Source organism: Aureobasidium subglaciale, assembly GCF_000721755.1.
Source record: "Aureobasidium subglaciale EXF-2481 unplaced genomic scaffold scaffold_39, whole genome shotgun sequence".
Classification (NCBI taxonomy): Eukaryota; Fungi; Ascomycota; class Dothideomycetes; order Dothideales; family Saccotheciaceae; genus Aureobasidium; species Aureobasidium subglaciale.
In genome coordinates this window covers 72,756-87,178 of record NW_013566956.1, presented here as the reverse complement: position 1 = coordinate 87,178, position 14,423 = coordinate 72,756, and the positions used below count along the sequence as shown (strand labels likewise).

Genomic DNA, 14,423 nt, shown 5'->3' with positions numbered 1-14,423 from the left:
AATCCCGTCATATCTGTGATCTCTGCTACTATGGCTTTGCAGCAGCCTCTACATTTCACCGCTGCCTTGGTTCTGGTCAAAGCGAAGCCTAAGCACCTCTCAATACTGCGTAAAGTATGTGCTTGTCCATACGAAGAATAACCTAACAGATTTCCAGAGTACATACATGCCCTGCGCCAGTATATCCGGACCACTAATCGCAATGGCCAAACCCACCGCGAGCTTGACCACTCAGCTTTCTGGCAGAACCAGTACGACACCTTACGCGACACACTTGAGAAAGAGCGAGATGATATGTTCGTTCTTCAGCAACAGAATGAAGCACTGCAAGCTCAGGTCACTCAGCTTCTAGCTCGCTCGAAGCCAGGTCGGAAGCGCAAATCGGCTGAACAAGAGACCCTCGAGACGGTCAAGAAGATGAAAGCAAGCACAATCGCTATGGCAGAATTTGGTCTCAGCGCGGATGTTGATCCCGGTATATACCGTTTCTTGATGCGTTTCCAAAAACCGGCACTGACTTGTCACAGTCATCAAAGCTATGCGCCATATCCACCGCATACAGACATTGTGTAGAGGTCGAATGTGGAGTACTGATTCGAACGAGCTGGCTTACAATCTCGTTCAAGCCACGGAAGCTCTGGGTATGATCATCGAAGCTTTCCCATCCAAGATTCACGCCGCAGAAAAGGGCAGCAAGACGATCGTCGCTGTCGCCAGAAGTTGCATCAGTGTGTTCAGTGGTCTCAAACGCATGGAAGCTTTGAAGAGTAGCGATAACTTTGGAAGCCATGTCGTTCATGCCTGCGTGTGCTTCTTCGACATACTCTTCACAAGTCTTGAGGAGAGCGTTTCTACCCAAGTCAAGTCTAAGCGAACTCAAACAGGGACGCCCACGTTGCAAGCGCTTTCTCAGTTGTCGAAAAGCTTGATCGAGAATCTGCGAGACTCGGCACGAACATGCCTACCACATTCACAGATCTTGGAGGGTGCGATGTATCTGCTACTTCATCGACTGGGAGAGATGACACATGAACTTCTATTGGATGGCCCTCAACATGACGACATCGAGAGCGAGATGCAGAATTTACCCCTGTCAGCCGACAAGAAGCTCGATCCTGTTAGGCAGACGGAGATACGGGTCATGCTCACATCAGCTCCTCTGCTTCTCGATAGCCTGCGCAAAGCTGTGGCTGATGTGCCTAATCTTCCGACTGCTGACAAGGCACGTCTATGGCTTCAACGTACACTGGTGGATGGTATCTTCGGATCTGATACAAGAGGTCTCAATGCAAGCAAAGACGTGCTAAGATTACCCAAAGCTCTGGGAGAAGCACCAAAGGCAGTAGCTACCGTGCGCACGGAAGATATTGAAGACAAGACGGATGTGTTTGAAGCTGAACTATGGGCTCTGATCGGGTGGGATGTATTGGGACGTGAGCAGGATTTGTGAGTCGACAAGATGTTGACCGACGGTGGAACCATTGTTGCTTCGGGATGATTTGCTAAGATGTTGCTGAATTGAACAAGTAGGGCGTTTTTTGACTCCATGTACGTGAAATCCACGAACGAAGAGATGTAAGAGATGCTCAGAGAGATATAGTCTGGCACTTGCGACGCATGCATGGATGGTACAAGAGAGACGTACGAGTCGTTATGATCGTCAATCGAAGAACACAGGGTGACTCCATTGGCCGGCTGATATTCGGGAGTTGGCGACGGCAGCGGGAAGCGGAGCTTGTGGGCGCGTCATGGAAGCTTATCGCCGGGCGGAGTCTAAACAGTCTAGGAAGTGACGGATAGCCGATCTCACGACAAGCTCAAAGCACTCTCGCCCTCTTTCCCTTGCACAGATGCGACCATCGATATCATCCCTGCCGGCAGGAGAGCGTTCACCCTCATCTTCACCTCCACACCCTCCCGCCAGGAAACGAAAAAGACCTTCGGTCGCCGCAGCGGCTCCAACTCCGTCATCAGCCTCTCATCCACCTCCGTCACTGTCCAAACAGCATTCAATCCAGAATCTCTTAGCCGGTCAAGCCTCGGCTGGTGCTTCCTCCTCCACTCCGATTGAATCATCTCCCAACCGCAAGAAGCATAAGACGCAACCATCCCAGATGCAGTCGGAAATGTACTCGTTCTCCACCAAGGTCCTAAGTGGCAACTCGCCAGACGTCAGCACCAACCGACGTGTCGCTGGCAGACTCAACAAGGGCTTCCAACCCAAGACTGGCAACACCAAACTCGTGGTCAAGACCCTCAAGCCTCAGCCAGTATGGGATGCGAACAAGTACTTTGAGGATACATGGGCACAGCTGGACCGTGCTCTGCATGTCATCTTTACTGGAGCAAAGGTGGACTTTTCAATGGAAGAGCTTTACCGTGGGGCCGAGAACTTGTGCCGTCAGAAGAAAGCAGACGCTCTATATGCTAGGCTGAGCAGTAGGTGCAAGCAGTACGTGAGGGGACCTATGAAGACAGCGTTACTGTCCCAGCAGGGCCAGTCCAACCTTCAAGTTTTGGAAGACGTGGTCAAGACCTGGACTCTATGGAAAGACGATCAGATGCGCACTATTCACAACATCTTCTATTACCTGGACCGTTCGTATCTTTTACAAACATCCAGAGGCTCTCTTATGGACGTTGCCATCAGGATTTTCCGCGAAAGCATCTTCGAGGACCCCACTTTAAAGCCTGGCATCATTGATGGCGCATGCGATTTGATTGCTGCTGACAGATCCGGGGATAATCTGAAGAAGAACCAGCTGAGTCAAGCTATCTCTATGTTTCACGACCTCGGCACTTATTCCACCTCGTTCGAACCACGCATGCTCGCCTACACTCAGCAATATGCTATCCAATGGGCCGAAGAGAAGAGTGCAGGGAGTACCCTTCCAGTATATGTCAACGATGCTGTCGGCTTCATGAGCAAGGAGACTGAGCGATGTGAACTGTTCGGCCTCGATCAAAGCACAAAACGAGACCTCGTGGCCCTGCTCGAGGAACACATTATTGTGAACAAGGTGGACTACCTGACAAATCAGGATAGCGTGGCTGATCTGCTAGACGACTATGCTGTCAAGGATCTCGAACAACTTCACGCACTGCTACAAAGACGACGACTTGGTTCGAAGATTCGTCCTGCTTTCGTACGTTGGGTTGACGATACCGGTACACAGATTGTGTTTGACGATAAAAACGAAGCACAAATGGTTGTTCGTTTGTTATCGCTCAAAACTCGCCTGGACAACATCTGGCGTACTTCCTTCCACCGTGATGAGGATCTTGGTCATGCTTTGCGCGAGGCCTTTGAGACTTTTATCAACAAGACGAAGAAGGCTGCTGCGACACATGGTACAGACAACTCCAAGACTGGTGAGATGATTGCCAAGTACGTTGACAACCTCCTACGAAACGGCGCCAAAGCTATCCCCACAGATCTGACGATACATGCTCGCGACAATGCTGGGAATGACGAGGATGAGGACAATGAAGTCATGGATGAGGATAGCGAGGTCAATGCTCAACTCGACCAAGTTCTGGACCTCTTCAGATTTGTTCACGGCAAGGCAGTGTTCGAAGCTTTCTACAAGAAGGATCTTGCTCGTCGTCTACTCATGAGTCGATCAGCAAGTGCAGATGCTGAGCGCAGTATGCTCGCACGACTGAAGACCGAATGTGGTGCAGAGTTTACTCACAATCTGGAGCAAATGTTCAAGGATGTCGAATTAGCTCGCGAGGAGATGTCATCCTACAAGTCTCGATTGGAGGAGCGCGATGAGAAATCCAAGATTGATCTCAACGTGAATGTCTTGTCTGCAGCAGCTTGGCCGACCTACCCTGATGTTCCAGTCATCATTCCCGCAGACATCAAGAAGGCTATTGACGAGTATGAGCGACACTACAAATCGAAGCACAGTGGCAGAAAGCTTGACTGGAAACACTCCCTCGCTCACTGTCAGATGAAAGCCAAGTTCGCCAAAGGCACAAAGGAGCTGGTAGTCTCATCCTTTCAAGCCATCATTCTCTTACTCTTCAACAACATTGACGCATCCGAACATCTCACCTACGACTTTATCAAGACAGAATCAGGATTACCCGAAGCAGAAGTCGTCCGAACCCTTCAATCTCTCGCATGCGCCAAACTCCGCCCCCTCATCAAGCACCCTAAAGGTCGCGAAATCGCACACACAGACACATTCACGTACGACCCAAACTTTCGGAATGACAAGTACCGTGTCAAGATCAATCAGGTTCAACTCAAAGAGACCAAGGAAGAAAACAAGGAAACTCACGAACGTGTTGCCGCAGACAGAAACTTTGAATGTCAGGCTGCTGTGGTTAGAGTGATGAAGTCCAGGAAGACCATTGGACACAGCGAGTTGATCGCAGAGGTCATTCAAGCTACAAGGAGTAGAGGTGTGCTTGACGTCAAGGATATCAAGAAGAACATTGATAGGTATGTTGAAAAGGACGCCCGCGGAGTTTCAAGTATGATTGCTAATGTTACAATGACAGACTTATTGAAAAGGACTACATGGAGCGAGAGGAGGGCAACATGTACAACTACGTTGCGTAGTTGACGATATCCTCAGATCTGCTCGTACTTGCGGTAGCAATGAGCAAATGCAGAGAAGCATGAGAATATTGCAAAGCATTGACACAGCATCGAAAACCATGGCTCTTTCTTTCCATTCTTTTTATTGTACATTTTATGAATCGTCCCAATCCAATCGCCCTTGTTGCTCCTGATTGACATGTGCGGTATCGTGGCGTTTGGAATTGATCCTGCTTCTAGCTTCCTTCTTGAATCTGTGGAGCCTCAGCGCATGAAACCGTGTTGCTGTTTGTTCTTTGATCAATGGTTTGGAACGTAGTCTTCATTCCTTCAACATTGCGAGTCGTGTTCTCTGGTCGTCCGGAACAAGGGGAGGGGGACCCGGATGGAGGAGGTGTCTACTTCTTTCCCTTTTTCTTCTTCTTTCCAGCCGTGTTTTGCGCAGATGTTGCAGCAGGCGTCACAACACTAGCCACGGCATCCACAATCGTCTCTACACCCTCTGTTATCGCATCCGTCATGGTGACATCTGTAAAACAAAAACCCCTCTTGTTAGCATTTAAATCCCCTTTCAAAAAGCCATTTTCTAGCATTTCTTCTCGTCTTTTCTTTTCAAAAAGAGCCTTTTTTTTCTGGTCGGGGGAAAATTCGGGGGATCCTTCTCACCTTCTTTTACTTCTGGCAATGCAGCCATTTCTCTTCCCAGAGTTCCCATTGCAGCAACAAGTCTTCCTACTTCTGCTGCTTTGTCGGTTTTGTATTTTAGTGTTGTGCCGGAGAGGGGGTCGTAGGTTTTTAGTTCTAGATAGGCGATTGGTTGTTTTGGTTCTGTGTTGGTGGGAGCAGAGGGTTGGTCGGTGGTGGTGGTAGGTTTTGACGAGATTGTGGAGGAGTGGGGGATGTGGTATTTTGTTGTTATGCGGGTCTGTGGTGAGAGGTTAGCAGGGGGTATAGAGAGGTGGAGAGGAAAAGGGAAGTTTGAGAGGTATGGGCGAAGAGGTGGAGATGTGGTGAATCGGAGAGTGAGAGGAGAGCTGGGCGCATACAGTATTAGGTCTTGCTTGTAGAAGCAGAGCAGATTGGCGTTGCCATTCCTCGCTTGATGTAAAGTACGGCATGATGTGTATGTTGAATTGATGATTGTCGCAAAAAGAGGTCGCGTGTAAGGCTGTCGCAATTGACGGAAGTCGCGATGGTGGAGTGCAGTATGGCTTGACTCAACTCACCCCCGCGGTGTCTTGTCCACTGACTCGTTCTTTCTCGCACGTCATGGCCCGTCCAGCGCTTGCGACTTTTCTGCTGCTTGGACACTCAAAAGGCAACAAGCACGCGATATTCTCCTCTCTGCCTCGCCGACCGAGTGTGACTCTGAACGACACACATCATGACCGACACACCACCCGCAAACGGCCACACACGCATCCTCCCCACAGCAAGCGACCTCCTGACCCGCTGTCAACTCCTCCTCGACGAACTCGAGACGTTCAAAGAATACCTCAAGACCCGCAAACAAGATTCCTCGGTGGAGATTGCTCATTTTCGCAACACTGTAAAATCCGAACACCGCACTCTGTCCAGACTCGCAGACAACGAGGATGTAGAGGCTACACAACATACTGTCAATTCCTCAAATCTGCCATTCTTGGAACAGGTTTGGGGAGTTGTGAAGGGACAAACTGGCTTGCAGGCTATGCAAAAGAGGTTTTATTGGCAAGAGGCTGGGCAGAAGAGGGGGATGAAGAAGAGAAATTCGGCGCTTGTGGATATTGTTGCGGGTGATGGCTTGGAATGGTTCAAAGTCAGTCTGCTGACGAATAACCGCTTGCTATTTGACAAGGCAAAGCAAGGCTGGGAAGATGCGAGTAGTTCCGAGGAAGAAGAGGATGAGGAAGAGCAGACACAGCATGGCAAGAAAGAGGAGGATGAAGATAATGATGTTCCACTGGTCAAGATGACCAAGGATCTCGTCCGAGCGGCAAGAGAAGTCAAGATCAGGACGAGGAGCCCGACTATCACACTCGTCTTACCGAAGTTGCGAGAAGGTGAAGTGGCAGAAATTGACAAGATACTCGATCAACTGCGCGCCCTGGGTGTCCGACTCATGTAAGTCTGCCTCCCTCCTTGAGTTGAACAACTTACTGACCACACACCCAGTACATCCACCTCCATCTCCCCACCCCCACCGTTCGACACCGTAATGCCCCACCTCCTCACAAACCCCTTCGCCTCCTTCACCCCCACCTTGAACATCGACTGCACAATCCTCCTCGCCCTCGTCTCCGACTTTTCCCACTGCTCCGTAACCACAGAACCCTGGTTCCACCGCGCCCTGACCCGCCAAGTCGAAATCGAAGACGAAGAAAACCTCCTCCCAAACCTCCTCTACCCGGCTCTAGCCAATGCAGAATTGGTATGCACAGACGAAGCCGCAAAACGCATGCGAGAAATCGTAGACACAATCGGCACCATTGGCGAAAAAACCCGTACCAAATTATTCATGGGTGATAACGGCCTCTCGCATGCAGACGTACTGGAGGAATTGGCTCGGCAAAGTCGTTTCCCCGTCCCTGCAACGCTAAAGCTTCCCATCACCATCATCACACCTTCTGAGCATCAACATTCCTTGCCAGAATCAGCAAAAGCGGTAAAGAAACACTTGACGAATATCAATCAGAGTGTCTTCTTGCATGGATGGGATCAGGGTATTACGACGATTACGAGTAACAGGACGGTGGTCAAGCAGATTGAAAATGTTCTTGCCAAAGAGGCTGGGGGAGAGGAGGAGTGGCCGAGGGTTTGGCTGTGTCCTACTGCGAGGAGTTTGGTGGGAAAGGAGAAGGGGAGGAGGGATTGAGAGAAGGGTTTGACTTTTTTGCCGAGGGGTTGCGAAGTTGGTGGAAGAGAGGCAAGGCATTTTTGCATGGCATTAGTGGAGTTTTGAAAGAGTGCTTTTTGTGCGTTAGCTGTATATGGAACCGAGAAACCGAACGAAAAGCATGGCAGAAACGCCCATGTATGTATACCATGACCCGAAAAAACCATGGTCTGTGTCAAACAGCAACAATCAGCAAACGTCTTTCGCGCCTACTAAATGTGTTTGATAATCTACTATCTACAACTCATCAATCTTCACGATATTTCTACCTGGCACTGTTTTAAGCGCTTGGCTACATGCCGCACTTGACTTGTACTATAATCTGTTTATCAAGACCAGGCAGACAAAGAGTCACAGGGTAGGTTGGATCTTCCAAAAGCAATCATCTTGTCTTTCAGCTAAGAGTGTCGGGTAGTCGTGTCTGTTTAGATTAGAGAGGATTTATATAGGATTCGGGGGACCTGAGTACCTTTCTTACCCCTGCACGAAATAGATCAGACGAGTTTTTGTCTTGTATAATAACCTCAATCTCTCACGAGAATTCGACGTCAAAGTTCTCGACTTGTGCTTTTTGACATGTGCGATGTTCGTGTAGATGAAGAAGATGCACAGGTCCGTGACTCTTTGGCACCGCATCCGTCTCGCTAGTGTGTGCTTTAAGAGAGGCCTATCAGATGCACCCCCCCCCCCCCCCCCCCCCTTCTTTATATGCTGTCCAGACAAGGCCATCTCCGAAGCCATAGGTTTTGACATTCGTTCGTTGTGCTGGCCTTCTTCTTTGCTACTCTCTTCCCGGGTTGACGTGCGATGACCGGTCTCGCTAAATACTGCCAAGTATAGGCCTATGTTCAGGATATAGCAGCGGCGTGAGCTGGCCATGCTGCGTCGTCTTGTTATCCTCAGAAAAAGGACAAGGCGACGAAATCGGGTCCTTTAAGATATGTTGCCCCCCCCTCCCCCCCCCAAAGAGTCCGAGAAAAGGGAAAAGGCAGAGCCATCGACTCGGAGGTCATATCGAAAGAGTACTTATCTTATCTATTCGAAACCGCCATCGCAAATGATCTCTGTCTGTGTACGATCGACGGATGCCATAGGGGCACTCCAGGTCGCGGCCTCGCGACCTCCACTACTCTTTCTGCCCAATTAAACGACCACACAAATGTTGATGCAGGCGCCTACTTGTGTGAATACGAGGGTTGCGGCAGGTCCGAATCTGGAAAAGGATTCAAGTCCGTTCTACATCTTTATCCAGTCTGCGGACCCTGCCACAGAAGTCCTTGAACTCCGGTGGTACACCCTTGCTATGGGTGAAGCCTTTATCCGCATCTCTCAAGAAGATGAATACCTAGCAGCAAGATACTACCAGGGTGAGACCTTGCTTGCTAGCGCGCTCGGCTCTTTACATGAGAACAGTCGGGACTATCCGTTCCACGGCATGCAGTGGTGGGACTTTGATGAAACTACAAGTCAGAGCTATGGCAAGGCGCAGACTCACACTGCTCTATACGAAACAGTTGGTTAAAGCGACCCCAAATGAGAAACGAAGACGAGGTTGCCGAGAAAAAAGCCGCAGAGTAGGTGGCAGACACCGCTTGGCAGAGGAAGTAGCGAGCCCGTGCGATCGCCAACGACAGGTATCTCTATTCAGTCGAGAATTGCGAGAGGGGAAGCAAAAGAGAGCCACGAGGAACGGTACTCGCGCGATATCGCCATCGCCGAGGACTCATGCCTCTGTACCGGAGAGTCAAATGATCGAGCACTGTCGGACCATTGATTGGCGACTTCGATCGCGCTACAAGCGCACATGAATTCGCATGCCAACGTCTCCCAAGATGCATATCCATGCGAGTACGATGGGTGCGGGAGATCTGAGCCTGACTTTGGAAGGTCATACGGCTGGATCGTAATCACTGTCTGATCTTGGTGTGGTCACAGACTGGTTTGACACTGAAAAGGATTATCGTACGCAGATTCTCTGACTTTTCCATGATTGAAGCAGCGCAACGGTAGGCTGTAGGAAGGCATGATCAGATTCCGTCTTGAACAACGCGGCGCAGGGACTCTATATGACGGCAGATCTTCATGAGAGTGCCACATATCAGAAAAGCATTGTGCCTTGAGATAGCTGTAGATCGATAATATTCAGCCCACGAAGAGTGATGGTCGTCTTGTGCACTGCACTCCAGTACTCCTGCACCAGTCTTCCTCTGTATGGCCACCATCACCAGAACCTTTACCATCTTGGAGATTGAAAGATGAGGATTGAAGGGCCTGCAGACCTGTGATTCAACATGCTCTTGCGAAGAGGGACTCGGCATACGATCCAGTAGGGTCCGGACAGACTCGGCACGTGAAGTGGACCTCCTCCAGATGGAGGTGTGATCTATGCGATCGCGTCATTCGTATTGAGGAATCCTTCGAAGGCGTGCTCCCGTCGATTTACCATCCTTTAACATCATCCGACAGAAATATTGCTATCATAGACGCGCATGAACGCGCTCTTATAGGCTTTTCGGCATCTGTACGATCATTTCTGATAGGTTGTAGATATGATGAATCAGCTCGCTGGCCTATCTGCGGTCAAATCGATTCCAAGACTGCGAAAGACTTCTCGAACAGGGGAGAAAACAGACGAGACCCACTGTGATCAGACGCGTTTGCTGGTGATCGGCATGCCAGGGTAGCATCCAAGGTGAAAATTACAAGCTTTTCTTGGCCGGCTAAGCTCTTCCGGGTAATAACAGCCAATCTTGTTGCTTGTTCAAGCTTTTTCTCTGACACACTTCAACGTGGACACGAACAAAACTTGACTACATGTCAATCTCGCCGCACAGGCGGTGATCACCTAATAAGATGCGGACTTTGGTCTGCTAAACCAGCACGCCATATCTGCCCTATCAGACGTGCTGTTCAAGGTAAAATCAGACGTTTTGCCTCCGTAGAACGAGTGAGCATGATGAATCTCATATATAGGCCGTGACCAAGTTGTGTCTTTCGTGTAATTACCTTGTCACCTCTTACTTCTCTCCCACATGGCAGGCTCGTTATTCAAGCGTGCCGTTGCTCGCGTGAAGGGCAACGAAGGAAATGCCGCATTAACCCCAGATGGTTTTGCGGAGTCGACGACATTGGATGAGAAGACCGCAGCTGGACTCACTGGTACTGGAAAAATTGAACCGACATCGAAGACATATGGACTTGAAATTGGTGACGAGGAAGTCAAGGCTGGAAAGTCTTCCGACGTTGACAGCGAGGAATTCGATGATGACGATGAAGCTGTTAGGGATATTCCTCCAGCAGTAAGACGTATTGTCTCCATGACCGACAATCCAGAGGAGCTCACTCTTACTTTCCGATACTTTGTTCTCGCTATTCTCTTTATCGTTCCTGGAGCTTTCCTTTCTCAGATGTCATACTTCAGAACGACTTCAGCAGCATATTCAGTCTTCTTTGTCCAGATCGCATCAAACTATGTGGGCATCTGGCTCGCAAAGATTTTGCCCAACAAGAAGATACTCGGCATCAACTTGAATCCTGGACCATGGAGCACTAAGGAGCATGTGCTCGTCACCCTGTCAGCTGCCTCTGGAGCGACCTATAACCTTGCATATGCACCAGTCTCGATTGCTGAGCTCTATTTCGGCGAGCCCATGAATCCTGGTGTTGCCATATTCTTCATGTGGAGTGTAGTCGTTACTGGCTACTCATTTGCTGCCATCTCACGTCAGTTCCTACTCTATGATCCGCAATATCCTTGGTTTCAAGCACTTTGTCAGACTGCCTTGTTCGAATCGCAGAAGAAGGAGAGAAATAACCCGACTCCGCTTTCGAAGAAGCAGATGAGAATCTTCTTCGCTGTCTTCTTTGGTGTTGCTGCGTGGCAGTTCTTCCCTGAGTTCATCTTTCCGATGACTGGAAGTCTCGCTTTCTTGTGTTGGGTTGCTCCCAGAAATCCTGTGGCCAACTTCATCGGTTCTGGTTTTGGTGGCATGGGCTTCCTCAACCTCAGTCTTGACTGGTCCAATCTGAGCACCAACGGCAATCTTTTTTTGTTGCCTTGGTGGACTCAAGTCATCATGTTCATTGCCTTTGCTTTCAACTGTTGGGTGTTGCTTCCTGCTGCGAAGTGGGGCAATCTCTCCGAGTTCAAGCCTGGCCTCATGTCTACTAGTGTTCTTCAAGGCAATGGCACTAAGTATCCTTTGACGAAGCTTGTTACCTCTCAAGGAACATTCAATCAGACTGCTTATGAAGAATATGGTCCTCTCTATCTTGGAGCTCAAATGCTTTGGGGCATCTTTTTCTCTTACGCGGCGTTCTTGTCTGCCTGGGTCTGGGCCGCCCTTTTCGGATGGTCATCGTTCAAGGAGGCGTTCTCAAAGTTCAAGAAGAGAAACAAGGGAGGCGACAAAGGAGGCATCAACAACCAATACAATGATCAACTCAACATTCTCATGAGATCATACAAGGAGGTACCCCTCTGGTGGTACGCAGCTCTCTTTGCCTGCTCGTTCGTCTCTATCGTTACCATGGCCGCTGCTGGCAAAATTTATATTCCGGTCTGGACCTACTTTATTGCCTTAGCCACTGGAGCTATCATAGTCACACCACTCGGTTGGCTCTATGCAGTATCTAACTACCAACTTCCGATTGGCACGTTTAACGAGTTGATCTATGGCGTCTGCGTTTCTGCCATCAGCGGTCACAAAAATCCAACTGGTGCTACTATTTACAGCTCCATAGCAGGTGACGCCTGGTATAGGGCACAGTACATGCTCCAGGACCAGAAGATCGGCCACTACATGCACATCCCACCCAAGGCAACCTTCTTCTCGCAGATCTTCGGCTGCACAATCGGTGTACCTATCAACTACGGCGTCGTAAAGTGGGTTCTGTCCTCAAAGCGTGACATTCTCCTCGGCTTAGAGAAAGACCCTACGCACCAGTGGACCGCTCAACATCTCTCGTCTTCTCTCTCGACCTCCGTCGAGTATGTCATCATCGGACCTACAAAGATGTTCCAACAATCCTCCTTCAAGCCTGTCCCCTACGGCTTCATCGTCGGCGCCCTCGCCCCTGTCATCATGTTCGCCCTCCACAAATTCTTCCCCAACAGCAAGTTAAAGTTCCGCCTCTGGAACACCACAATCTTCTTCTCTTGTGTGTCCAACTTTTACGGAAACGTTTCCACTGGCTACACCTCCGCCTTTATCGGTGGCTTTATCGTCATGTTCTGGGCATTCAGATATCGCAACAAGTTGTGGGCGAGATACAACTACCTCATGGGTGCTGCATTTGATGCTGGGTATAATTTGAATTTGCTGTTGGTTTTCTTGTTCTTTGGTTCGGGGAAGATTATTAGCATGCCGTATTGGTGGGGCAATAATGAGCAGAGCAGTGAGAGGTGCTTTGCTTTGGATTGAAGTGGGAGACGAGATGTATAGATGATGATGACGACGTTTAGATGATGACAATATAATATAGACATTCCCAAACTCATGAGTCTGTTCGCTATTTGAATCCCTTTCGTCTTTCGGGGAGTGCACACATTGTTTCCATGTTTGCACCGGACGGTCATCAAGTCTTGGTAAAACAATTTTTATGCATGAGACAGAAGACGAAATTTCGATACTATCAATCTGATCATCATGATCCGCATCTAATTGTGGACAGTAGCAGTCAAGCCAGGCAAAATTTCGAGATCCTTGGGCTTGTAGAAGTATTTGCCCTCCTTGATTTCCGGCGTCTCGGTCTTCCTCTGCTGCTGAGTCTGACGAAGCTTAACCCACTCCTGCATAGTAAGATGCTGTCCCAATTGCGTGAACGCATTAGATGTCAGACCCAGACTCTCGAGCACAGGGCTCTTGATAGGGTCAAGGAGGACGTGGTTGTTAGGTCTGTTGTCAACGTCAATAAGGATCGCTGGGAAGGAGGGCATATGGTAGCGAGAACAAACCTAGCAAAATACAAAACACCCAATCGATCAACATGAGCTTGATCCTTTGGCGGTGCGCGAACGCGATGAACACTGCTCTTAACATAGCCCGCTGTCAACGCCGTGAGCGCATCACAGGTGTTAATCGTAATGGTGGCATCCTGGGGCTTGACCCATTTCCACTGGCCTTCATTGTTCAAAATTTGCAATGCAGCAACAGGTTGGCGGAACAGCAAAGTTACAGAGCCCAAATCGGTGTGACCTGGTGTGTAAAGCTCTCCAACCTTGGCATTCTCCTCTGCGCTGCGGGCAGCGTAGTGCATATAGCGCAAGTGATCTTCGCCGAAATCATCGTAGGCGTGTTCCTTGACGAAGAAGTCCTCGTCCACTTGAAGAAGAAGAGCAAAGAGTTTGAGAAGCTTTACAACGACTTCAGAGTGGCATTTGCGGCTAAAAGTCTCAATCTCTTTGATGTGATCTTGGAGAACAGCAGGGTGTTTGCGCTCGTGATGGCCGTCGAACTTGGGAATGTTGTAGACTTGGATGTTGTCTGTAATGCCAGGAGCCAGAGAGCGAAGACCAGAAGGGCGGTAACCGTTGTACTCGCCAGCTTCGAGATCTTTGATGCTGTGGTGCTTGAGCTTTTCCTCCAGAGGTAGATCGTAGAACTCGCGACCTAGAGCAAACTGGCGATCTACTTCCTCTTGGCTGATGTTGAAGTTCTTGACGTAAAAGAAGCCTGAGAGATGTCAGTTGAGAGACGTGTAAGCACGAGGGTGAGACGACTTACCAACATGACGAACAGCATGCTCAAGCTGCTCAACAAGAGACTCCTTACCACCAGGTTTCTCGAATTGACTCAGATCAAGCTCAATAAGCTCGGCCCAATCGACTGTTTCAAGGTCAGACATATCAGGAGTAGCATCGGAATGTGAGGACGTACGGTCTTCCTTGGTAACCGGGACTTGTTCGTAAGGAGAAAGTGTCTTTCCAGGCATATTTGATGTATCGTGTGTATCAAAGACAGGTAGTTATTTTGAGATATTTCGTCATGCTAA

The 14,423-nt window shown here is 49.4% G+C and overlaps 6 protein-coding genes across 6 annotated transcripts; 4 read left to right on the top strand and 2 right to left on the bottom strand.

Moving 5' to 3' along the window:
• Positions 1-30: 30 nt before the first annotated feature.
• On the top strand, positions 31-1,450 carry AUEXF2481DRAFT_9302 (uncharacterized protein; the record flags this gene model as incomplete). The annotated part of the gene is made up of 3 exons (XM_013483612.1): positions 31-109; positions 158-475; positions 528-1,450. The coding sequence occupies 3 exons, from the start codon at positions 31-33 to the stop codon at positions 1,448-1,450; spliced, it is 1,320 nt and encodes a 439-aa protein (XP_013339066.1).
• A 676-nt stretch (positions 1,451-2,126) lies between these two features.
• On the top strand, positions 2,127-4,576 carry AUEXF2481DRAFT_71081 (uncharacterized protein; the record flags this gene model as incomplete). The annotated part of the gene is made up of 2 exons (XM_013483651.1): positions 2,127-4,456; positions 4,516-4,576. 2 exons carry the CDS (start codon positions 2,127-2,129, stop codon positions 4,574-4,576), a joined length of 2,391 nt encoding a protein of 796 aa, XP_013339105.1.
• A 377-nt stretch (positions 4,577-4,953) lies between these two features.
• AUEXF2481DRAFT_9300 (uncharacterized protein) lies at positions 4,954-5,673 on the bottom strand (the record flags this gene model as incomplete). Its single annotated transcript, XM_013483611.1, has 3 exons — positions 4,954-5,084; positions 5,222-5,480; positions 5,602-5,673. The coding sequence occupies 3 exons, from the start codon at positions 5,671-5,673 to the stop codon at positions 4,954-4,956; spliced, it is 462 nt and encodes a 153-aa protein (XP_013339065.1).
• A 161-nt stretch (positions 5,674-5,834) lies between these two features.
• On the top strand, positions 5,835-7,717 carry AUEXF2481DRAFT_44942 (uncharacterized protein). The gene is made up of 2 exons (XM_013483631.1): positions 5,835-6,658; positions 6,710-7,717. Exons 1-2 carry the CDS (start codon positions 5,940-5,942, stop codon positions 7,407-7,409), a joined length of 1,419 nt encoding a protein of 472 aa, XP_013339085.1. The 5' UTR covers positions 5,835-5,939; the 3' UTR covers positions 7,410-7,717.
• Positions 7,718-10,273: 2,556 nt separating this feature from the next.
• AUEXF2481DRAFT_44940 (uncharacterized protein) lies at positions 10,274-12,943 on the top strand. The gene has a single exon (XM_013483630.1). The coding sequence runs from the start codon at positions 10,463-10,465 to the stop codon at positions 12,851-12,853; it is 2,391 nt and encodes a 796-aa protein (XP_013339084.1). The 5' UTR covers positions 10,274-10,462; the 3' UTR covers positions 12,854-12,943.
• Positions 12,944-13,089: 146 nt separating this feature from the next.
• On the bottom strand, positions 13,090-14,363 carry AUEXF2481DRAFT_33823 (uncharacterized protein; the record flags this gene model as incomplete). The annotated part of the gene is made up of 4 exons (XM_013483619.1): positions 13,090-13,327; positions 13,387-14,104; positions 14,156-14,257; positions 14,309-14,363. The coding sequence occupies 4 exons, from the start codon at positions 14,361-14,363 to the stop codon at positions 13,090-13,092; spliced, it is 1,113 nt and encodes a 370-aa protein (XP_013339073.1).
• Between the last annotated feature and the right edge of the window lie 60 nt (positions 14,364-14,423).

Coding starts and splice junctions, on each gene's coding strand:
- AUEXF2481DRAFT_44942 (XM_013483631.1), top strand. CDS start 5,940: ATGACCGACACACCACCCGCAAACGGCCACACACGCATCCTCCCCACA. Junction 6,659..6,709: donor GCCCTGGGTGTCCGACTCAT/GTAAGTCTGCCT, acceptor CCACACACCCAG/TACATCCACCTCCATCTCCC.
- AUEXF2481DRAFT_44940 (XM_013483630.1), top strand. CDS start 10,463: ATGGCAGGCTCGTTATTCAAGCGTGCCGTTGCTCGCGTGAAGGGCAAC.